Genomic DNA, 23479 nt, shown 5'->3' with positions numbered 1-23479 from the left:
CCCAACCCTGCTCCCTGGGGGAGCCCAGCATCCAGACCCCGGCTGCGGCCTCCAAGCTTAGGCATAGTTTGGAGCAGGGGGCATTTCCCCCTCAAACAGAGGTGAGGTATGGGGGGAGGTGTCACATGCCACTCCCTATTTCCGTGAACACTGAGCTGCCCTGCAGGACTTGCTCTGCTCACCCTGCCAAGGGAGAAGCAGGCTCTGTCATTCCCATGCAATGCCGGCCGCCCCATCCTTCCAGCATGTTTTGGCTCCTGGGGAGCAGGCCCTGTGCTCCGGGTCCTGTCTCAGCATTGGACGCCACTTCCTAGGTCCTAGTGCCTGCCAGTTTCTGCTACAACTGAGAGTGCCCACGGGTGAGGAAGTGGGTGGGGATGGGGATATGGGAATGGGAAGGTGGAAGCAGGGGCCCAGCATGTGGCATTCCCTGGGCAGCAGCAGCCCCAGCAAGGAGGCAATCGCAGCAACACCAGAGCAGTGACATCGCTGTAGCAGCCAGTGCTGGAGTGGTTGCCAGCAGCAGCTGGGGCCCAACCGTTATGCTGTCCTGTTCTCCCCCCCCACCCCGCCCCCAAGCACCGGCAGCCCAGGTACTACTGTAGGCAGGGAACTGGCTTCAGTGCTCACATGTGTGTGCATGTGCGAGCTTTGCCTCCCCAAATATAGCCATTAAACTACACCTATGGCCCTGGGACTTGAGGAGCTCTAGGTCCCTGCTGCAGCCTCAGGGCTGGGGGAACTCTCACTCCCCGCTGCATCCCAGGGCCATGGGGACGTGTGGGGGAGACAGAGCTACTCCGGCCTAGGGGTCGCAGTGGGGGTGAGGGGGCAGAAAGGAGCAAGGTTGATGAGCCACAGTGGGGGGCAGAATGGGGCTGATTGTGTGTGGGGCAGGGCAGTGCAGGAAAGGGGCAGAACAGGGTGGGACCATGGGCAGGGAAGGGGCGGAATGGGGGTGGGACTGCAGGGGTGGGGAGAGGCCCCCACTTGTTCTGGCCCAGGGCCTCACAAAACCTTAATCCGCCTCTGCTGGTAAGCATTCCTATTAAGACTGAAGTAATTTTAATGGAGGTAAAATTGGTTCTTTTTAAGGTGTTTGACAAGTAATAATTCTAAGTTTAGTCTCATTTCTCCCAAGATGTTTATAGTTCAGAAAGCAGTGATTTTGACACATGTATTTTCTTTGTTCTCTGCTCTGCACAGAAATATTTTAGTGTGTGTGTGTTCAGGCTGTATGTTCAGATGTATGCTATGCTTACATTTAACTGTTTCCTTCTTGGTCCTTATTTTCTTCTTGCTCTTGTTCCATTTTAGGTCGCATAAGCTTCATAGAACCTAATATCCAGAATGTGCCGAAAGACTTTGAGATTGAAATGCCAACCGTGGTTGGAGAGAGCCCACTGTCCCAAGCACTAGGGTGTGGCTCTACTTTTCCTGGGGGCAGGTAGGAATGTGGCCAGCACCGATTCCACTTGTGCTATTTCTGTTAACTTGATTGCCTTGTCAGTTTTCTTTTTTCTGTATTTTACAGAGATTGATATAGGCTGCTTTCATGTCTGATGATTGACTTGTTCAGTGTTTTGCTCAGAATTTAGAGAGGATAAATGTCTGAAAATAATGGTGCAATGAAATACCTGATAATACTAATAGTACTTAGCTCTTATTTAGCACTTTCTCTTTGGAAAACACTATACAAACATTAATTAATCTTCACAACTGCAGTGTGAGATAGGTTAGTGTTATCCCTATTTTATGCATGGGCGAATTGAGGCATAGATTAGCAGAACTGGCATTAGAACTCAGGAGTTGGTTGATTCTGGCTTTTAGGGCAATTCAGCGGTGCCTTTCGGAAAACAGGAGAGAACTGGCAGATGTAGGAGAAACTTATTTTTAAATGCAGCTCTTGTGTATCACAGAACTTCTTAGATCAGATAGCCTGGGTGAACAAATTCTTTACATTCTTAGGTGAGCCTTGCATGAATCACTAGGTTCTAACAGGTCACTACTGTGTAGTGTGGTGATACACAGCTGGATCTAGTGCCTCCTTCTGCTACTGGTGGGCTTCAGGTGGACCAGAGCAGCTCCAGCCCCCAGAGGCTGCCACCATGGGACTTTTGGCTTCTCTGCAGAGGAAAAGCAGCGAATACAGGCTTCTTTGGAGATATTTTTGTTCAGTGTTACAAAGGAAACACATAGTGTTTCCTGCATATGGTCCCTTCTGCTTCTGCAGCCCCAATAACAAGCGTATGTGACAAGGTGTGAGGTAATATCTTTTTGTGGAGAAATTGGTCCACCTTGTGTCTCTAATATCTTGGGGCCAACATGGCTACAACACTGCATGCAAGTGTGTGTGTGCACATTTCGGATTCAGAGATGGTTCTGGACTCCTCAGTCACTGCAGAGGGGTTGAAGATCACTGCTGGCAGGCGTCCTCTTCATGCAGGAGTTGGGCTGCTTCCAGGATTTCCCCTCACCACAAAGGGGTGCAGGGCTCAAAGTGCATATTACAAAACTATACTCAAATCCAAACTTTAGTCTCTCACCCCAGCGCTCGGACTCACTCACAGCAGGCAGTAGCCTTGGACTAACAGCCAGAGCAGAGCTGGCCATATGGTGACTGATCTCACCTATAGAGTTGGAGAGCTAACTCAGTCCGGCTGGGGGAAGTTCTCCCAACAAAGCTCTACAAACTGGGAGTTGCCTTGGAGAGGGAAAGGGCCAAGCTGAGAGATCTTGCTTTCAGATCCCCAGAGGCCAGTTCTCAGGGAAAACCCTGCATGCAGGTGTGGGACTCACCAGCTCCCCACAACCAATCCTGCACGTTCCCTGGCTGGCTCCAGACTGCTCCAAAATGGCTTCTCCCCTCTCCTGAGCTCCCTGGGAGGACCTCACTCCCGATTGGTTGCCGAGCAGACTGAGTCTGCCTTGGCTCCACCTCTCTACCAAGGTCAGTGTGCCTCTCCCTGAGCTACTAGCAGACAGAGTCCCTGGAACCTAGGTAATCTCTTCGGGGTTACACTTCATTCAAAATTAGAAATGGATTGGGAGGAGAAAAAGCAGGAAAGCTTGTTCACCTTCTCCAAGCTGTAAATAAAAACAAGGATGAGATCTACTAAATGTAAATCGTGAAGCACATCGTGACCAGAAACAATCAGTTCAATTCACTAGTTACAGATAATACTTCGTTTGTTTAATAAATTAATTTTAAATGCAAAACATGTTTTAATAAATTCTTTGAGAATTGGTGTATCCAGCACATATGAAGGTTGTTTTAAGTTTCTTATTAAATATTTTTAAATGCTCTTTTTGTGCTTATTGAATTAAATTTTAATTTCCATCCATCCAGATCTTGACAGAAATAACAAAAAAATAATAATCTAGTTGTCACACTGTCTGGAGTGGCTCATGACCATGCGTTCCAACCTCAGGGCAGCCTGTCAAGAAGCAGGGCAGAGACCCCAAGCTGGTTATATATTCTATAATTAGATTTCATCAAGTCAGTAACAATGTGAACTCCTAAAGCACTATAAGAGTCTTACTATGGAATCAACAGACAGTCACCATTGGCATTCTAGTCCATCTTGCCACCCAGGCAAGTTGGACTTAGTGATAGATTGTTGCTATACACCAACAATCACAAAATATTCAGGTTGGTCCCAGTTCCAAGAGATCAGTCACTTACCCCAGATCAAGTGCACCATAGATGTCTCACCAAAGATTATTCTTGTAGCCAATCCTATAATTAACTAACTAAAGGTTTATTAACTAGGAAAAAGAAATGAAAGTTGTTTACAAAGTTAAAGCAGATAAACAAAAACACACAGATGAGATACAGTCTTAGGTTCAAAAAGATGATAGTGGCTACTATAATATGCAAGCTTTATATGTCCTATAGGGCTAACCCAAGCTAAACAGCTGGGGATTGCTTGCACATGCTTAGAAATATTCACCCTTCAGAGTTCAAGCAGCATAGGGATACAATTTCTCCTTAACAGGGATTTTTATTCCCTTCCCCCAGCATTCAAACTGGTGGGATGAGCGTTTGTGCACATCTCCTCTTCATGGGTGTGTGGGGAGCAATCCATGAAGTCTTTTGCTCACAGATGTACCAGAATGCCTTGTCTGATGCTTGTAAACCTTCCTTTGCCGGGGAGGAGATAACACCTCTTATAGTAAACTACTATTTCACACTTGGTAATGCGTCGCCCAACTGTGGAGGTTTACAGTCTTAGCAAACATTTTTATAGTTAAAGAGCAAACATTTAAACATTACTTTCTAACATGGGATACAGATATTACAAATTGGCTTAATACATGCAGCATCCTACAAGCATTCCATAATGTCTAAACACATTCTTATAACTCTAATATCTTTTTTAACAATACTAACACACAGACAATCCAGACTTGTTTCCAGCTATGCATTTGTCAGTGTTTAGTGAGGCCCAGTGGCTTTGGCATGAGTTGGCACTTAGTCTGCCAGAGTCCGACTTTGAAGGAACAATACAAAGTTATTTTGACTGTTGTTTTTTGCAAATGGTTAGTCTGATTTTAAAAGTCTTTGTAACCACAGTTGGTGCAACAATAGGCACTGTAACAATCAGTTGAGTAAACAATGTTTTGTCTCCACAGAGGTAAAAAGCTGTGCAGTACCTTGCCTTGTGGCCTCAAGGTTCTGACTGATGAAGGACCCAAAGAAAGGGGGATGCCATTTTCTGTTAGCATGAGGCATGCTTTTGTTCCTTTTCCAGGTAATGATTTGGTATTGCACTGTCTTGTATCTTTTCATTGAGTTAAACACATAGCTAACGAAAATCTAGATCTAGCGGTGAAGGGAGGAAATGCGGATATGTACATCTTTTTGGGCAGGCTGATTGGCAAAACTCTGAGCAGCAGCAGCAGAGGCAAGCCCTGAAGCTATTCACTGACAGGTTGGGACAGGATAGCACAAATGAGTTCTCACCCAGCCTCATATCAGCTAAAAGTATCTGCAATGGGAGGCAGAGGCATGAGAGAGAGAGAAGCTACTAGAGCATCATATTGGTGAACAGCTGTTCAGAACTGGGGCAGTAAGTGTAGTTTTGTATGCAGTAGTCTGCTTAGCCAAATGAGTTTCCACTGCCTTTCTCCTTGGGCAGCCCTGTATTTACACTTATCTAAAGATACCAGTGTGAGTGAGTGGAGAAATCTGATTTGGCAGTGTGTTGCATTTTCTTTGCTCCTGTGTAAAGGATGACCCAAGGGCAAGGTAGATGAGGATCTGGTTTGTAATTTCTTAGGTGATGGACTTGGACATGATAGCTGAGTGTTAATTTATGAAAGGTTATTGTTTGGATTCATTCAATCTGTTGGCTGCAGGAGGTTTAATCTTGGCTGCTGATTACTCCCAACTCGAGCTGAGGATCCTTGCTCACTTGTCTCGTGACCGCCGGCTCATTGAGGTCTTGAACAGTGGAGCTGATGTCTTCAAGAGCATTGCAGCTGAGTGGAAGATGATTGATGCTGAAGCTGTTGGAGATGAGATAAGGCAACAAGCCAAGCAGGTAGTCTTTGGTAAAATTTCTAAACTCCATCGGACATAGCAACTTAATGGGTAGAAAGGACTTGATCAAAGGTTGTTATTGAACTAAAGGACTCTCTGCCTCTTCAAAAACCTGTTTCCTTTGGCTATTAGATTATAAAATGGGGGAATGTAATAGTTTCTCCACCCCCTCCAGGAGATACAATAGTTGCCATGTGGCGTCTACCCAGAATATTTTTAAGCACTCTGTCAGGAGGTTTTGATTGATCTGTCAAAGAAAACTATCTCCAGGAAGATGGGAAGAGGAAGAGGGGGGGTTCATAATTTTCTGCAGTTATCAAAATACATTGGGATTTGAGACCAGTATTGTATACTGTTGGCATGAACACATCAGAGCTTAAGCTAATAGCTGCAAATTCTGAAGATTTTCTAGTCTTTTCTGCCGCCCCCATTACTCTTAAGTGGATTACTTGGAAAATGGGTGAAGGGAAGTTGCATTTTTATGGTGCATCAGTTACTTGCCCCTTCTAAAGGTAGGATACTGGACTGGATGGACTAGTGGTCTGATCTGTCGCAGTAAATCTTATGTTCCTCAGAAGATTCATGTTCAAAATGGTGTCCTTGAAGTGTGTGATAAACGTCATTTCTCCACGAATGCAGAGTTATGATATCCCTAAAGCAACAGGATCCAGACTGAAATCTTAAAATCATTTACTCTTTTCCACAGTTTCACTTTTGTGTTATTTCTGCTCTCTGAATCACTAACCAAGTACTTGTGATTCTGCTGTCTTTTCTCTGACAGATTTGCTATGGAATCATCTATGGAATGGGAGCTAAATCTTTAGGAGAACAGATGGGTATTGAGGAAAATGATGCTGCCTGCTACATCGAATCCTTCAAATCCAGATACCCAGGTAAGGCACACGTTTGTGGCCCTTATTTTCTTCCCCCAAATTCCCTCCCGGACTGTTTCAACTCATAACTCTTTCTATGCCTAAAGAAAAAGCTTCTCAAGGTTGTATGTGTACAAAGTAACGCAGTCTTTGCTTCCACATATACTCTGTGCCCCTGCTTTGTTAAACTATGTCCTGTAAATTAAATGCTGCATTACTTCAATGATTTTGTTGTTTTGACTGTCAATAAGTCCATCCTGGAAGGTTGATTTTTTTAAAGCTCCCAACTTAGAATAAGTTCCTTATTAGAACATGCAGGTTTAAGGATATGTAATATTTCTGGACCTAAGGACTGGATTTGTCATTTGAAAACACAACTAATCATCTTCCATGTTGAATGATCTTTTCCACGTTGCCTTCAGCTTTCATCACATCTTAAGCAGCTTTGCTTCTAGCCATGCCATTTTTATTTGGCTGCTCAGAGTAGCTCCCACGCACTTTATATAAAGACATCATACTTTTAAGGAGCATCTCAAATTTCCTTGGAAGAACAGAAAATGAGCAGAGGTCAAGTGGGATGAGTCACAGCAAGCTTTAATAGGAGAGCTTAGAGCTGAGCTGAAAAATAATGAAGTGAAGGAAACAATCTCTCTTAACATTTCATAATACAGAACACTTACATGTAATACCAATTCATCATACTAAGTTACACATATAATATATCAAGTAATGCTGTCTCTATTTTGAGTACTTTTCTCCTTTAGTATATCATGTTGTTTTTAACATTTTCAATTTTTTTCAAATCCTTTAAAAGAATCTTTCTAAAATCCTAAAACTGGAGGAGTTTTAAAAAATGTAAATCTTCGTCCACTTCAGTACAACTCTGATCTGAGCTTGATGGTTCCCCAACGGACAGCACACCCTTACTTGGAGTTTCTTTTTACTGCTCAAGACACATTCTATCCTTTCCTTGCAGTTCAATGAGTTCTTTTTGTTCTGAAGATCTGAAGTCACACTGTACGGGGCATCAAGGGCTCTGATTCTTTCTTTCAATTTATATCCCTTCAGTGCCACCACAAGTCCTGATTTCCCAGAATAAAGAATAAATAGCCGTGGTGTAACATTGACATCGTACCACTTGGAATACAGTTGTGCACAGCTAGCTACAACCGCATTCTCCTCCCAATCATAATAAACTAACCCAGGAGAGCTGAATATACACCTAAAAGAAAGGTCACTCGCTTCCCCTGTCTCGCAGGGGGAATGAGAAATGTAAGGACTTCCTCTTCTCCACATATTAGTGATGTGATATTTGGGATTCCAAAGCTAGTGTCAGTGCCTTAGCGCAAAAACAGAGTATGGAGTAAACATGAAATACCAGATGCGCTAGCATAAAAAGCATAATATAGTGAGGGAGTGATGGCACTCTGGCAGTCGTGTGGAATGATGGGACATTCTTTCTTTTGTTTCCTTTCCCAGGGATTCAAAAATTCTTAAGGGAGACGGTGAAGAAATGCAGCAGGGATGGTTTTGTGCAGACCATTCTGGGGAGGTGCAGATACCTACCAGCTATCAAAGATCCAAACCCTTACAGCAAAGCTCACGTATGTTGAGGACTGTTCTTTCTGAACAGTAGAAATTCCAGCTGTACTGGACCACAGTTATATCCTCACTCTGAAGTAGTCATCAGCGTGAAGGATGGTTAGTTGGTTGTTGACTTGCTGCTTCTCTGTAACATGACAAAAATAAATGGGCATTTAGATAAGTATGCTAACGTTCCTTATGGGTTCAGCTGGGAACATTTGGCCTCATGGCTGAACTCCAGGAGAGACCCTTCTCCAAGATTATTATTATTATTTATAATAGTAGTTTATATAATAATATAATTATTTATAATAGTGCCTATATAGTGCTTGGTGCTTTCCAAATATGGAGAAATGTGCCGTCTCTGCCCCCAAAGAACATCTCATCTAAAAAGATTTATCAATCAAATATTTTTGAACACTTAAAAAATGTCTTTTTTCATCCCACCATCAGTGTTGCTTTACCAAGTTCATTCAGGGCATGCACGTTACTCCAACATTCCATTAGTTCAGTGTTTTCTTAATTATCTTTTTAGAGCTTTTTGCTCATACTCTGAAGTAAGTCTGCTGCAGCTTGGTGTGCAGAAATTGTCATGGTTATAACTTCACTTCATGACCCTCACCTAGGAGTTGCAGTGAGTAATTTATTGATTTAAATGGGCACAATTTAAAAAAGTAGAGCAATGTTTAACTCTTTGGAATAAACAAGTCCCACCCAACAGTCTTCATGAATTGCATAGTCTGGATTTCATCAAAAAGATATTTCAAATTCTATACTTTTGCTGGTTAAAAAAGGGATCTTTTAAAGGAAAACTGTAGTGACTAGACAGCTGAATGTTTACAAAATATGAGACTATGTATAGAAAATGTTTTGCAAGGTGAATCTTAGAAATATCTGTCACTGTTTTGCTATTTCCGTAATAGTGAGTTGACTCGGTGGGGAAGCAGCCATTTTCCTGACATAGCATTATACTTCTCAGTAGAAGGCTCAGTTATAATATAGCATTAGGACTCAGTGGAAATCCAGATACCAAATAAATGCATGGAGAAACAGCAGACTTTCAAAACTGATACAAGAAGTTGGGTGGGTTTGTTTGTTTGTTTGTTTGTTTGTTTGTTTGTTTATTTATCAAAAAGGCTAGTCGGGTGAATTTAAAAGTTGTTGAATCTTATAGGTGCTACTTGATTAGACTGTGAAGAGATGCAACTTCTGTTTAATTTTTTCTTTTTAAAAATTATATTTAAGACCATTATAAGATTGATATTTTATTTTAATTTCAGCTTCCTTTAAATTTTCCTTCATGAATTTCAATTAGGAGGGGAAAAAAGAAGAACCTGTGAAGAGAATTTTCTTATTTGAGGAGAGCATTAGTAGAGAGAGCTCTCTTTTATGTGAAAAACCTGCCCCTAAACTGTAGTAATGTAGCTTGTTTTGGTTTTTGAACAGGTTGTAATGTTCTGGCAGGCAGGATTTGCCACAATAGATCAGACCTCTGATCAATAAAGTCAAGCATCTTGCTTCTGGTGGTATCCTGTACTTTATACTTTGCAAGAAGGCACAAGCACCCCATAATGCATCCAGCTAGTTGTGTGATTGTCCTCTGCTGGACGAAATCAGATCTCCACAAGTGTGATGGTCTCCCCCTGATGGCTGATAAAGGTTATCAGCCTTAGTGCTAATAATTTCAAGTATATGAAAATTCTTCTCTAGTGGCTAGAGGCCTGTGGTTTGTGTAAGAAATTCTGACTTCTCTTCCCCATGCCAGTTTCATGAAGTTGTGTGTATATTTGTGGTGTCTATTTGTATGTCACCATAGATTTGTTACAAAGTGTGTAACATATAGGGTTTATACCATGGGGTGATATCTTTGTACTCCTCAGGCAGAGCGCCAAGCTGTGAACACAGCAGTTCAGGGTTCTGCTGCTGACATCGTCAAAATAGCCACTGTGAACATTCAGAGGCGGCTTGAAGCATTCTCCTCAGCAGTGAAGTCCCATGGACATCTGGAGAGCTTATTCCAGAGCAACAGGGCAGGTACGCTTTCATTCTCCTTTATATTTGATGTCAAAAACCCAAAGATGATAAAAGTAGCTTAAAATAAAAGCCCGCTATAGCTGGGCGATTTGGGCAAGTGGTGGGGAATAAATGTTTATTTTCTCATACTGGACTGGTCTGTCTTGTTGCGTTGGGTGGGTGGGTGGGCAAGTCCTAAGTAAGAATGTCTGCTCAGCTTGTGAATGAGAACAGAATACTTGGATCTGAAAACCCTAATTACCTGAATGGTTCAGGGGCATATCAGAAATTTAGATAATTGGACTAGGAAAACAGGAGTTCAGTTGTGCTAAGTTGCATGATGTTACTACTGATTTGTTTAAAAAAGGGGGGGGGGGAGTGCAGATGCTCCGTCTTCAAAGGCAGTGAGAAAACACCAATTGTAACAACAGGTTGGTCAAAGAATATAGTTTCCATTAGATTTAAGTCTGGAGTTTTTTTTTATTTAAGATATAAAGATATGGTACAAAGCTTTTGTCAGCATCAATTTTAGGTGTTAGACTGTACTGTGGATTGAATGAAGCCATTGATAGCCAGTATTTTGTCTGAACTGGAATCTCTCCATTTGCACTCCCACCTGCCAACTTCTGGGTCCGCTTTTTTAGCTCTTAACATGGAGCATGCAGAAGGGATTCTGTTTTTGGCAGGTGTGGCCTGCTAAGATCCCATGTACACATCTGTTGTTTCATGCTTTGGACAAGGGCTGCTTAAGTTTTTCAGTAGCAGTAGCTGCAACTCCAGATCAATGGAGTTGGCTGGGTAAAGCCTCACTGGCTCTTTAGAATTAGCCATTAAAACGGTTTTGGAAGCGGAGCCGAATTCTAATTCACTGCCTGAGAGAACATTATACACCGAGTTCTCATTAAACCCGATGTGATTGTGTTTAAAATTTGCTTGTAGAACAGATGGCCTGGGAGAAGTGGTTGTCTTTGTTTTTTTTCCTAATTTACATCTTTATAATTTAAGGCTAGAATGTTTGTATTTGAAAAGCTTTGCATTAACATTCTTTATTTCCAGACAGTTGTATGAATATTGATATAATAGCATAATAATTATATTTAATATATGTATCCTTGTGTGCATGGATTTTTTTCATCTTGGAGCTCTGCCATACAATTCTTGTTTGTAGCATTATGAATGTATATAGGTCTTTTGGGCTAAAACAGAGATGATTATGTGTAATGCTGGTTAACTATGTATATCTTTTCCCTGTGTAGGAAGGTTAGAGAGGAGAAGAAACAGAGGGATATTACAGAGTGGAGGTTTCTTCATCCTTCAGCTCCATGATGAGCTCCTCTATGAGGTTGCAGAAGATAGTGTAATTCAGGTAGGAGTGTATTTGCTTTTCCAGCCCATGTACTTTTCTATAACAAACCTGTTAAAGTTTCCTTTCTAGAGGTCTGCCTTCTGTTTCTTGAGTCGTCTGCAGACTCATGCCTATAAGTTTATTAAAATAATGTTTCTCATAAGGCCAGATGGGTGTAAAAGGAGTAACAGTCTTGGGTCCAAGCTCTTTGAGTAAGACAGGAAGTCCCCTACCTCAAGTTTTTATCTGCTAGCCCAAAGCAGTGCCACCCCGGCTTAGCATGCTGGTAACCTCTAGTACCTGCAACTTCCTTACTGACTCAGGATGGTGAAGTAGCTCCTCTGTGCAGCTGCACAGAATGTGTGTACTCCACCAGCAACTCAGTATTGGTGTGCAGTTTTTTCTCCTTACTTTGGGGAGTCTTTGAGTTTTTCTGCCTGATGGGGCCAACTTGGCTCCATGCATTGGGTCACTAAATGTATTATTATTTATTATTGTAGTTTAAAATCTGTTGTGTGGGAAGGAGGATGCTGTGCTTTTGGTGCTTGTCGTCTCTTTCCCTTCCTCAGTTTTTTGTCTTCCCGGATGTCACCGAAGGAGCAGCTTCGAAAAGTGTCCCAGGTGCAATCACAAAATATTTACCACAGGCAAACTTACTCACTGTTTTTATTGCCTGGAAAAGGAACATGGCTGGCTGTGCTGTTCCACCGGTGCCAGAAGTCTCATGCCGAGAGTGTGTGTCTAGAGGCACTCTTTGCTTCATTTATGATCACTGATAAATCCAAAGTGAAGTTAGCCCAGAAGACTTCCAATAACAAATATTATGATATGCTGGAATGAAATAACCCCGTCTGGCACTTAGCACATCAGTGCAGATCTAGAGGGAAGAGTCCCCAGGCTGTGTTTCCACACCTTCAATGTGTCTGACTGACTCTCTCAGGACAGAGGGAGAGTGCTGTGCAGGTGGTTGGCATCGATTTCAAGAATGTGATGCTCCAGACACTCAATGAGGCATGAGACAAGAAGATCATATTTGACATCTTTGCTGATACTCCTCTATCTTTGACTCCTGGATGGGATACTGCAAAACCTCTAGTGACTCAGCTCTTACGGTTTTGTCTCCCCTCGAGTATGATGAAAGGCTATGTACCTTGCATACCGTTTGGCAAGCAGGCTAAGCCAATTGGTAATAGGCTCACAGGTGTGGTTTCTGGATCAAGGAGAAGCAGATGAGATCTTTCTAAAGTGGGGCATGCCCGAGAGAGAGATCTGTTCTCCTCTTCTCTCCAGTGAGCACCAAATGCTCTTCTGCACAAAGTGTCAAGTGAAGGCTGTGTTGGAGGATGACATCTCCATTCACTACTGGTTAGAAGAAGTTTACATGCATCTTTCCTATCCTATTACTTCTCGTTCTGATTAAGTTGAGGAGATATAAATAAAGATTCATAGAATCCTAGAATATCAGGGTTGGAAGGGACCTCAGGAAGTCATCTAGTCCAACCCCCTGCTCAAAGCAGAAACATTCCATTATCTTAATGGTCCACCACTGGCAAATAAGGTTCTCAACACCACTTAGGACTACCAGTGGCTATTCCCAGAGTGTCTCACTACATCACATCACACAGAACAGGGACACCTCTTGACATCCTGCTCTGAGATCCCTTTCCATATAAGCTGTGACTCCAAATCAAGAATATGGTGTTTTTAAGCAAGTGCAGCCTTTTTAGCTGCCTGGAAGGAGTTTGACAGAATGGGATACCAGTTCAGATTGCAAGGTGTCCTGCTGTGAAAAAGTCTGATGTGGATCCCTTCCTGCACCCCACATGAAAGCTGTTTGGTTTTGTTCTTCACTTGTATGAGCCATCGTCCCTTAGAGTTCACCTCTTCTATTTGGCTTTCCACGAATGCATTGAAGGTAGACCAGCTTCTGGGACCTCTTCTTCAACTTTGTTAATTCTGTGGGTTCACGTTCCTAAAAGGAGGCCATATTTCTGGTGGTAGACATCAACTCCCCGACTGAGAGAGTTTCAGATGGTAGTTGACTGGTCCAACCATTTTTTAAAACTAAGTTTTTAAAGATAGGCTGGTATTTAAAAAAAAATTCCCAAATTCCTTCCATAGGAGTCAGAATTCCACCTTCTGCATCCTGTCAGTAGTTTTCTCCACATTTACATCTCCATTCCAGAGCAGACTTTCTCCTTAAGACTGATATGAAAAGGTTCCAATGTTTCAATCTGAAGCGGACTAAAGTTCCTTTAGACTATCCAGTCTTCCGTGCTTTGACACTGGATCAATATGTCATGCTGTCTCCAAAAGAACTATGGCCAAATATGTTTTCTGATGCATCCTTTGTTGTTATTTAACAGGCCTGCAACTTCATGGTCACCTTAAGATAGAAGTAATATCAGCTTCTGTAGCCTGCCTCAGAACTGTTTCCATCCTATAGACTTTCTGTGCAGACGCTTAGAATCCTCTACGTATTTGCACACGGTATCATTGCCTGCAATCAGTCTTGCATTTCTACTCCAGATTTAGCTAACTAATGTTACAGAATCTGTTTCCAGCTGAGTGATCACCTTTTCCCTCTTCCCTTTATATTCATTTTGAAGGCATGTTTCTATGTTTTGGATTGTTTTTTGGGGCGAGTGAGATGGTTGACCGCCCACAGGCCCTGGGACGACTTGTTGAACTAGAACATATCTTTTAGAAAAACACGGAACATTTTAGTCTCCAAATTGGATCAGAGAAAAGTTTCTCTTCTCTACTGGTGCCTCATGTAGAGGTTTTAGCATTATGTAAAACATATTGTTTTTTGGCTGCTACAGCAGTTTTGGTCTGTGGAGAATTAGCCCGGTTACATGCATAATGCTAGCTCTAATTTATTTCCAGCTGCTAAAGTGCATTCAAAAACAACTAAAAATATCCGTCTAACCTGTCTATGTATTTATATGTCCCTAGTCACCATAGTATCTGAGCACCTTCCAAGTATTTCAGATAAGAAGCAATGATAATCTCTTGCTTTCTCTATTCCCCTTCCCAGTCTGTAGGGCAAACATGCGATTCATTTATCGGGTTGTCATTTGTGCATGTGAGAGGGAGAAGGACTTAGTTCTGCAAATGGCGAGCTCTCTAGTTTAAGTTCAGGTTTCAGAGTAACAGCCGTGTTAGACTGTATTCGCAAAAGGAAAAGGAGTACTTGTGGCACCTTAGAGACTAACCAATTTATTTGAGCATGAGCTTTCGTGAGCTACAGCTCACTTCATCAGATGAAGTGAGCTGTAGCTCACGAAAGCTCATGCTCAAATAAATTGGTTAGTCTCTAAGGTGCCACAAGTACTCCTTTTCTTTCAGTTTAAGTTCAGTGCTTGTGGAAGTTTTGCCCCCTGTGCTCATGAGCTTTCCACAGTGGTCAACACCTTCATCATTCTGCTGGAACATAGCAGTCACTGGAGGTCATGGTCAGCGGGAGAGGCAATTTCTCAGGTATCTAGGGCCAAAACTGGGGAGGGCTTTGAATATCAGGACAGAGACCATGAATTGGACTCTGTAGTCAGTGTGGAGCCCGTGCAGTGTGTCACAGTTACCAGACTTACTGCACCTGTGACCACCCTCCTTGTCTCTTCAGATGCACCCCTTCTGACCTCTAGTCATCACCTGACTTGGTGTGGAATCAAGCCATTCTCCCACTCACCAACCAGGTCCTAGGCTGCAGTCACTTGTGATTATCTCAGCAGACCTGACTTGGGTTCAGTACTTGCAGTTAATTTCTCTCCTAGAGTTCTGACAGTGATACCCAATGACCAAACAGCATTCTTAAAGCAAATTATTATTTAGAACAAAAGCATTTGGGAAAAACAGATCTTACAACAGTAATCCTGTATCTATGTGTACCTGTTTCTCCCTAAGGCTTACTATTCCCTGGATGTGAGGAAGGCCCAATTTCTTCAGGCTCTATTCAGAGTCTCTCTCTCTCTCTCTCTCTCTGTGTGAGCCTGTCCCCTTGGACAGCCCTTGATAATTGACCCCCACCCTTCCTCTCTTGTTTAGTGTCCTTTGATCTCTGAGCTCCCTGCCTGGCAAAACAAGTCTTATATCTTTGTTGGAGACAGGATACAGGTTCCTCAAGGCTAACAGTTCCCCCATTTTCTTGTAATTGTCCCCCAAGTGTTTTGTGTGGAGGTTCCTTATCTGGATCCATTTTGTTGCTTTCCTGCTCATTTTTCCTATAGTCCCCTATTAGGCTAGGTCAATGCATTCCTGCAGGAAAGTCTTATAACCCAATGTACAGTAAATTCCCATTACTGAGCAGGTCATATACAGTGTTTCATCTCAGTATTCTTAGGTTATTATATGGCAGCTCCACAGCCATCACACTGAGGTCAAAGCACTAGGGTGGTTTGTTCATGGTGAGTTGTGTTGCTAAACTGAAAGGCTGCAGCAATTTATACCAAAGAGGTTTTTCAGGGTATATGGCTTATTCCTAAATATAAATATAAATTACAATTACCAGACCAGGAAGTTAGGAATGTGTGCTTCACTGTGGCCAAGTCTGTGTCTGATAAGAGGGTGTGCAAACTTCTGGACAGTCACAAATAGATGTGGATGGTTTTTGTTGACATAGCTCTTTGGTCATCCACTAACAATGAGAAGTCCAAAAGGACCATGAAGCTGTCGGGGCTAGTTTAATCCTCAGAGGGCAGATGCCATTGACAGTTGGGGATGTTAAAGAGGAGACAAGTTCTTCAAGCTACTTCCCTTTTCCTAATGGAATCACCTCAAGCTTTAGCCAGCTGGTCTTTATCCAGGGGAGAATTTTGGCTAGTCATTGAGAAAGTTAGGGAGTGATGCTGTTTGATTGACATAAAGGCAACTGAGAGCTTGGTGTTGTCTGTGCTCCTAGTGCATTGCCCATGTTGCCTCACCAGCTATCCCAACAACTTCTTCATTCAGGGTGTGTCTTCCATGCAGAGTTAATTCAGGTGATCGGCACCCAGGTACTAGCGGCCCTACAGCAAAGCCGTACTTGACTGTATCCACACTGGTGCTCCACTCATTCATGTGAGGAGCTAGGATTTCTGCAGCCACATCCCATGGTGGTTCTTTGAGTAGTGTTCCTATCGGGCCTCTACTTCATGTGTGTGCGCGCGCCTCTTGAGTCCTTGATCAGAGATTTTCCCTTAGCATTATCCATTTTGCCTGCGTATTCTCCTTGTGTCTCCTTGTGCTGGACATTGAGGCTCGGTAGGGGTGCCCGGGTGAACTGCCCTCAGCTCTTTCTCAACTGCCTTGGCCTGAGACAGAGGCCTAGCGTGTACACCTTGAGCATGCCTGAGCTATCCTGTTTCTGCTTTCCTATAGTTGTTTTTAGGGTTAGTTAGTTGTGAGTGATAATTAGTGTGTTAAGTAGAGATTATTAGTGAGAGAATTGTTTTGTTCCTCTCTGTCTCCCTCCTCAGGGAGCCTTATTTTCCTGTCAGGGTTTGCTTGGCTTACCAGGTTTTAAATGCTGCCTTTACTGCAGAGAGGCTCCATCTGTTAATAATGGCCACACGGGTTCAGTTACGCAAAGGACCTGTTTGTAATGGACAAATCAGAGTACCCACTCTTCATGGATACTGAGCATCTATACCAAGATTCCAATTTCCAGATCTCCACTGTTCTTTGGTACCCATTGGATGATATTGAAGAGGATGAAGGAGACTTCCAGTTGGTCTCTTCCATTTTTGTTCAGCGTTCTCCGACATGTCCTTTCAGAAATCTGTTTTTTAACAATCACAGGGAATATCATGCTCATCATCAAGGTGGTGGAACCAACCCTGAATCCCACCCCTACTCCTATATGCGCCCCCCAGTGGCCATCCTGGGACCCCTGGACTGCTTGTCAGCAGCAATTTGCCAGATCACTAGCACTGTCTCATAGGGAGGCTAGAGTATTACAATCCTCTCCTCCCCAGCCAGCTCTCACGCAGGAGGAGACGTAGGAGGAGCAGGAGGTCAGGGCCGATAAAGATCAGCCCTCAAAAACTTATTTCATCCTTGTTTCCAAATGAGTTGATTATGCCTCTGCCACTTTCCATGGCCCACAATTTTCAGCAATTTCAAGACCTCATGAAAAGGGTAGCTGACGCTCTTCAGATTCCACTTGAAGAGCTCAAGAACTCATAGCACAAACTGCTGGATATTCTGCAGTCAGCAACACGCTCCAGAGTTGTGTTACCCATTAATGAGGTGCTCCTAGATCCAGATAAGACAGGGTAGCAGATGCCTGCTACTGTTCTGCCGACAGGTAAGCAGGCAGATAAGAAGTATTATGTTTCCCCTACAGAGTCACATTTTTTGTTCCCCAACCCTCCACCTAACTCCCTGGTGGTGGATGTGGTAAATGAGTGGGGTAAGCAACACTTTTCCAAGTCTATCCCGTATGACAAAGACCAAAAGAAACTAGATCTCTTTGGAGGAAGTTCCACTAGTCAGCAATCCTACAGTTCAGGATCACAAACTGTCAGGTGGTCAAGGCCAAATATAATTTTTCTAATTGTAGTAGGTTTACTGCCTTTATTGAACATCTGTCGCAGGAACATATGGAGCAATTCCAATTCATCATTTCAGAGGGCAAATTATTGTCCAGAACTGCTCTTCAAGCACTGCTGCCAGGTCCACCTCCACAGTGGCAGTTATGTGCAGGGAGTCACGGCTCCAGCTCTTGGGGTGTTCAAGAGAATTCCAGAACACTGCTGAGGACCTCCACTTTGATCTTATCTGTGGTCTTTGGAAAAAATCTTAAGTCCTTGAACATACTGAAGGACTCTAGGGCTATTGAACAATCCCTGGATGTATATATACATCTACAAATAAAGAAGGGTTAGTAGGTTATAGACTGCCCAGAGATCGCATCCTGCTCCATTTCTGGATTCTATAGATCTACTGAACCCCCCAGGAAAAGACGTACATTTCAGAGAAAGAGGGCTGCTCACCCACCCTCGAAGACCACCCAGTCATCTTCAAAGCAATAGTTTTGACTGGTCAATCAAGGGTTCAAATCCTTCCACGTTTCTGGTTTTACAGCTGCATCCATTTGCCCACCCCATTCCCTTTTGAGACCACCTTTCTCATTTCCAGGATGCTTGGAGGCAGATCGCTACAGACGAATGGGTCACCGAGGTCATAATGTTGGACTGTATCATCCATTTTACGTCCTCCCCTCCCTTTCACCCTCTTTCCCATCCCTTTTCAGGGATCCCTCAGTTTTTACTGAGACAAGAAGTTGAACTCTCTCCCTCCGTTAGGAGCAATAGAGCCAGTCCCTTCTCATCACAGGGGAAAAGGGTTTTACTCAAAATATATCCTTGTGCCAAAGAAGGATGGAGGGTGGAGACTGAACTTGGATCTAAGGCTTCTAAATAAGTTCGTAAAGTCTCAAAAGTCCAGCATGATGACTCTAGCAGTTATCATTTCTTCACTGGAGAAAGGGGATTAGTTTTCTGTCCTCGACCTACAAGATGCCTATTTTCATAAAACAATATATCCATCGCCCTGGAAATATGTGCGCTTCACTATAGGTCAGAATCATTTCCAATACCAAGTGCTTCCTTCAGCTTTTCATCAGCCCCCAGTGGCTGCTTATCCCTGACAAGAAACAATCCCAGTCTTTCCATACCTCGACAACTGGCCACTCAAAGGCCGTTCCTACAAAGCGGTGCTATCCTCCACCCAGACAGCCCTTGCTCTTTTCCAGGAGTTGGGTCTTCAGCTGAATGTAAAAAAATCCATGTTAACCCCTGTACAAAAGACAGTTTGTAGAGGCATCTTTAGACTTGACGACATCCAAGGCCAACTTTCCCTGGGATTCGTAACTTTGTCAAGTCTGTTACAGGCAATTCAGAGCCCTAAGACCACAATAAGGAACGGTCTTCACCTCCTGGGGCACATGGTAGCTTGCACCTTTGTGATCGATCACTCAAAGATGGACCTCCGCTGCTTCCAGTGTTGATTCAAAACGACCTATTTTCCAGTCAGACACACCTTGGAGAGATAGGTGATGGTTCGTCTACAAGTGAGGAACTGCCTAGACTGGTAGAAAGATCAACTCAACATCTTTGCAGGCATTCCTTTCTGTCACCCAGCTTCATCGGTAACTTTAACAACAGACACATTGCTGCTGGGAGGGGAAGCCCACCTCAATGCCCTTTTGACTCAAGGCAGATGGACAACTAGGAAACCAATCTCCAAATGAATCTGTTGGAACTCAGGGCAGTTCGCCTGCACACCCCTATATAGCTTCGCTGTCTGGCCTGAGGAGACACAGGGAGCATGCGCAGGCCGAACAGACACTGCTAACGGAAAAGCTCCAGTCAAGGACTCCTTAAGTGGAACACCCAGAAGGGGACACACCTCAAAGAACCGCAGTTACTGTACAAGGTGAATAACCTCATCATCTTAGCACTTCCATAAGCTAAGATTCCTTCCCAATGAATTGTGGGAGAACTTGTCTATTCTTATGGGCACACAGAGAGAATTGTGGGAAGGCTCTGGAGGACTATCAGCACTCGAGTAGTTTAACCTGTATCTACTCTCCAAAGTGGACAGATTACCAGCCCGAGTGCAAGCCTCGCTCAGATGTTAACCTGTTGCCCAGGACAGGCCACCTAGCCCTGGTTGAAAGCACCACCATGGTCAGGCGAAAGTTTTTTGTGTGTAGATGGGAGCTGGGGTGGGGCAACATCCAAATAAGATCCTGAGTTAACACTGTACTGAAGACAAGCTCACTTTGAATAATATGGGGAGAAGACTGACCCTTGCAGGACTCCACAGCTCAGGTCTTTGGAAGTGGAAAGTAGTTGTCCATATCAACTCTGTGGGTTCTGTCTGAGAGGAAGGGCCTGAGACATTTCAGGGTGTTTCCCCTTCACTCCTGCAGCCTCTTGGAGGCAGAACAGAAATATTTGGTGACCAAAAGAATCAAATGCTCAGAGGCCCATCTGGTGAGTATGGACAAAAAGAGAATTCTCACCAGAGCCACCAGGGGTGTCCTGCCCTGAAGCCTGATTGAGAAGGATCCAGGGCCAGGGTATGGATCCCTACAGGTGACACTGAATACTGTGTTTAACTAGCTTGTTAACTCAGTTAGCTTGCTTAGAAAAGGGAGATTGAAAGTGCGGAGTGAAAAGTTTGTCCCTCGCTGGATTATTGCGTGCTTCAATTTGTGTGGCAGGTTCCCTGTATCAAAGGAGGTGCTGACTATCTGCTAGATGGGAGTTCCAAATATTCTCTACTCTCCCTCACCATTCAGAAAAGGCAGGGTTCAGAGTATGCTGATAGCATAAATGTCATCAGGGCATCTATGGCTAATAATTACGTGTATAAATGAACGTTTTCCTAATGATGCTATTCCATGAAAGCAATCGCTGTATGTTGAATGATGGCGAATGGGAGGGAAGGTGTCCATGAGATGATGATCTGCTGGGCTAGAGAGACATCCTTGGAAGATTTGGTTCTCCAGGAATGAGAATCTGTTGTCACACTCACCCCTAAACGGAAGCAGATTCCTTACTTGTAATGCCATTGTTGATGTGTAAGCAGATTACAAGTAAGCAGGGCTGGGGGTGCTCCACTTCCCCTCCAGAGGCACTAGGAGTTGTCAGGGTTTTAGAATTTGCTGATCAGATCAAATCTGGTGGTTCTTCCTAGGGTCAATGCAGGATTGCTCCTCACAGGACACTCTTCTGTTTCATCAAACTCTTTAAAAGTTCCAAGGGATATGGCTTTCACTACTTCCCTGGAGAGACAGTCCTACAGCCCAGTATCTCTCCCGGGGCACTTTCCCTGATATTGAGTATTTTTCCTATTTTATTTCTTAATATCATGCCAGTGCTCCTAGTTACATCCCTATGTATTGCACTAAACAATTCCTTTCCCTCACTAAGATTACCATCATACAGATCTTCAGACATCTACAGTGCAGACTTCTATGTTCAGCACACATCTTACCCCTTGTTTTGTCAAGCTAGATATATTAAAGCAGCTTGCTATAACATGGGGTTTATTTCTTCACTATGTATTTTCTGTACCCTCAATGTCATGATTCACGTTTCTGATATCAATAGCATACACTGAATGGAGAATAGAAATTTTTGTGGGACACAGGTCCATTTGAGCCTGAAAAGTCTGAAAATTTTAAAAGCTTACATTGGGGAGATCAGTCAGGCAAGCGGGGAGATAATACTGAAGTTCTGGGTTAATTTAGGAAGAACTCTGGCTGGCTTAGATTTTTAGAAGAAAAAGTTGACATTCGTACAGTATAGTACGTGTTGTAATACCTCTTTCAGTATGTTACATATCTGTGTGATTGTTTTTATTGTGATTATGGGTATTATGACATTCCATTGGGATAATTTTGGTAAAATTGTTTTCCCAGTTGCTTGTAACTGTCTCTTGTAGAGTACCTCTTGTACTGACACAATGAGCTCTTTATTCCTGGGGATCCTTGCTTTGTGTTTCTCCGTTTATGTAGCTCCTCAAATGATTTGCTTTAACCTCTCTCATTTGCATGTTTTGGGAAGAGTGTTTGGTAGAATCTGTTTCTGGCTGAAGCAGGAAGATAGGTCTCCAGTGTATGCAGCTCCTTAAGAAAATGTATTAATACTTTCCGGAGTCTCTCCTTTCATATATCTTAATCATACTTGAAACATTCAGTCAGACTCCTGTCAATGGAGAACCTATCCAAACACACAAACACAGTGGAAAGCTCCAAGCCCCTGACTTGCCAAACTAATGATGATGAAATGGAGCATCTGAAGTGTGTGGCTCTAGGTCCCTCAACGGTGCATTGAAACTTCTAACCTTGTTTGTTTCCTTTCAGGTAGCTCAGATTGTCAAATACGAGATGGAAAATGCCATAAAACTCTCAGTGAAGCTGAATGTTAAAGTGAAAATTGGGCCTAGCTGGGGAGACCTGCAGGAGCTGGAGTTGTGAGCATGAAACAAGACCCTCTCAGATGATGAGGCTTCATGCTCCATGGACTCTACAAGGCAGGTGCCAACTTACGCACAGGTGGAGACATTATTAACTGCACACTTATTATCCAGCACACTTATTATAAATCCAGCAAGTTGGTAGCTAATTGGTGCCTTTCTTTTTACTAAGCATGTTACAGACTGGCTTCTTAAATGTGTTTTGGAAGTGTTGTATGAATTCCCCCAGGCAGACTTCTCTGTGAGGTCAGATGGCAAGCAAGGAATGTTTACAGTTTACAGTTATTAATTTCTAAATGCTAATATTTAAATGAATTCCTGTTAAAATATGTAAATTAAGGCTATAGATTTTAAAAAACCCAAACCTAATGAATTTACTGCATCTGAAATTAAATGGACCTTTTAATATAATAAAACATAAGTTACTCAGGAAGTGTTCCTGCAGAGCTGTGTACAGAGAAGAAATAGGATGTCACTGTATTTGTATTTAATGACAGACTTTGTGCATGTTCAACACTTTGAGCCCTGCTGTTGTCCTCATGTGATGGCAACATTTTTGGAGATGGTATTAAAGTGTGGAAATGATTTTACAAACAGGTTGTGTTTTATGAGTAGAACATTGCCTCATGGTGTGCGTAAGCCAGAGCAGAGAATTCTCTTCGCTAGAAGGAACACTGTTAGCCTGCTAGGGCCTTAATATTTTAAGGAAGTCATAGGTTTGTTGTATCCCTGTTGCCCCCATGCCGTTCATCTTAGAATTGACCCTCAGAGGGTGGTGGTGTTTTTGTATAAAAACAAAACATCCTTGAAAAGTCCTAATCTGCAATGCTCAATTTAAAAAAAAAAAAAGGCAAAAAAATAAAAACCTTACCTGGGGAAAATCTGGAGCCGGGTGACCAGAAGAAGCAACTTTCCCAGTACGTGCATTTTGGGGTCTGTCATGTTGATGAGTCATTTAAACAGTAGCTGACTTCTTGCTGTAAATGACTCAGCCTTAGATACCAATCTTTCCCCTACTTTAATACAATTACTACTGATCAACCTGGACTGGAGATTGTCTAGATTTCACCTTTCACGTCTGTGATAACATCTTCATTTCACTTAGGATGTTTAGATGGGGTGGGATCTGAGTTACTACAGAGAATTCTT

General features: G+C 43.0%; 1 protein-coding gene across 3 annotated transcripts in view; it reads left to right on the top strand.

Annotated features, from left to right (window-relative positions):
* The window catches only part of POLQ (DNA polymerase theta), a 131870-nt gene extending 108391 nt beyond the window's left edge, over positions 1 to 23479 (top strand). For 2 of the 3 annotated variants that reach the window (XM_043538750.1, XM_043538751.1), the window contains 8 exons: positions 1318 to 1447; positions 4636 to 4754; positions 5362 to 5546; positions 6327 to 6438; positions 7897 to 8021; positions 9882 to 10035; positions 11271 to 11380; positions 22218 to 23479. In XM_043538750.1, the coding sequence (XP_043394685.1) occupies positions 1318 to 1447; positions 4636 to 4754; positions 5362 to 5546; positions 6327 to 6438; positions 7897 to 8021; positions 9882 to 10035; positions 11271 to 11380; positions 22218 to 22331 (1049 nt within the window). In that variant the 3' untranslated portion in view covers positions 22332 to 23479. The remainder of the gene's footprint in view (positions 1 to 1317; positions 1448 to 4635; positions 4755 to 5361; positions 5547 to 6326; positions 6439 to 7896; positions 8022 to 9881; positions 10036 to 11270; positions 11381 to 22217) is intronic. The other variant, XM_037909805.2, reaches the window with a different exon arrangement.

The sequence above is a fragment of the Chelonia mydas genome, chromosome 1, assembly GCF_015237465.2.
Source record: "Chelonia mydas isolate rCheMyd1 chromosome 1, rCheMyd1.pri.v2, whole genome shotgun sequence".
Taxonomy (NCBI): Eukaryota; Metazoa; Chordata; order Testudines; family Cheloniidae; genus Chelonia; species Chelonia mydas.
The sequence above is the reverse complement of the archived record's forward strand: the minus strand, read 5'-3'. Positions and strand labels throughout refer to the sequence as shown.